Here is a 1,435-nt window from a genome sequence, read left to right as displayed (position 1 = left end):
ATTTGATAAAAAATAAAATTTTTAAAAAAAAAAATCCGGCCTTTCCAAAAAAAAAAAAAAAAAAAAAAAAAAAAAAAAAAATCAATTTAAAAAGTGAAAAGAAGAATAATCCCAGATTAAACATCGGATATCAGGTGAACAGTTGTTACCTGTTGTCCTTGTTGGCCAGCTTCACCTTTCTGCCCCCTCTCACCCACAGGACCCTGCAGACAACAGATCCAGGTACTGAAAATGAATGTGGTCGCACAGAAACTGTAAAATGTAAATCAGAAAGCCAGATGTTCTTACAGGGGGTCCAATGATGGAGCGGCCGCTTGGTCCCTGACGTCCAGGGGGTCCTTGAGGTCCGGGTATGCCTGTATCTCCAACAGGACCTGCGGGTCCCTGATGAAAGAAGGAGAAGATGAATAAAAAACTATTCAGATCCAGTTCAACAGCTTGAAATAAGAAGACTGACAAGTTCTTTACTTCAACAGATTTGCAATTTAACATTCTTATAAACATCCTTATAAATACTGCTGCCAGAGTCCTGACCAACACCAAAACACTGGCTCTCTGTGATCCTATAAGGAGTTCAGCAGTGGTTTGTCCTGAGTTTGCTACAGAAGCATTTAACTTCCAGAGGAAACAATCACAGGAGCAACATCTCATTATAATGAGAGAAAGTGCTGAAAGGTTTCAACCTCAGTGACATAATCAACCAGTTGTCTTAAATAAGCATGAGTAAGGCACACATACTGAAGATACAAACACAATTTATGTTATATTATTATGCAGAATTCCTAAAATATATGCATAACACCATCTGGATGTTCAAAGATGACATAAGTGAGGAGAAAACAATCCAGATTATGTCCAGAGTAACGACAACTGTCAGTCTTGCACACTGCAAGTTGTTTCTTCTCCTTTTTTTTTTAACAACCATGTTAAGGTTTTATAAAATTGGTCATCATATGTTACGTTCAAACCTCATTGTAACCACAAAGTCGACAAAGTCACAGTATTGTTGGCTTGTGTCATACATTTCCTTCCTAGCACACACTGTTCTATCTGATAAAGAAAAAACTCAATCCATATCATGGTCTAGAAGTATGGTCACATTTAAATTAAGCATTTCATTTGACATTCTGAAAAAGAAAAGTTATAAATATGTTAATCTCTATATTCATCACATTTATTTATGGTTAAATTAATTAAATTTATACATCATACACGTCCAGTTTAATTAAAATAGCCATTGAACATCTGGATGTACTTTTTGAATTCACAAGGTTAATCAAACTATTTCTGGCTGATGCTTGAAGCTTATTTAGTCTTAATTCCTGTTAACATATCTGAGAAGGTGAAAGGATGTAAAGGAGGAAATAATCACGGTGATCGTTGTACATCACATCAACACCAAACAAGTTCAGATCTTTGCTCTTATTTGGCCCAG

General features: G+C 35.8%; 1 protein-coding gene across 1 annotated transcript in view; it reads right to left on the bottom strand.

Annotated features, from left to right (window-relative positions):
• LOC106950489 (collagen alpha-1(XIV) chain-like) overlaps positions 1–1,435 on the bottom strand; it is a gene marked incomplete at its 5' end in the record, with an annotated part of 82,809 nt that overhangs the window by 15,075 nt on the left and 66,299 nt on the right. Inside the window, 2 exons of the mRNA XM_015037387.1 lie at positions 150–203; positions 289–384. Coding sequence (XP_014892873.1) covers positions 150–203; positions 289–384 — 150 coding nt within the window. The remainder of the gene's footprint in view (positions 1–149; positions 204–288; positions 385–1,435) is intronic.

This window comes from Poecilia latipinna, unplaced genomic scaffold (genome assembly GCF_001443285.1).
Source record: "Poecilia latipinna isolate Pla-1442-1.1 unplaced genomic scaffold, P_latipinna-1.0 Scaffold403, whole genome shotgun sequence".
NCBI lineage: Eukaryota > Metazoa > Chordata > Actinopteri > Cyprinodontiformes > Poeciliidae > Poecilia > Poecilia latipinna.
This window is presented reverse-complemented; position numbering and strand designations above follow the sequence as displayed.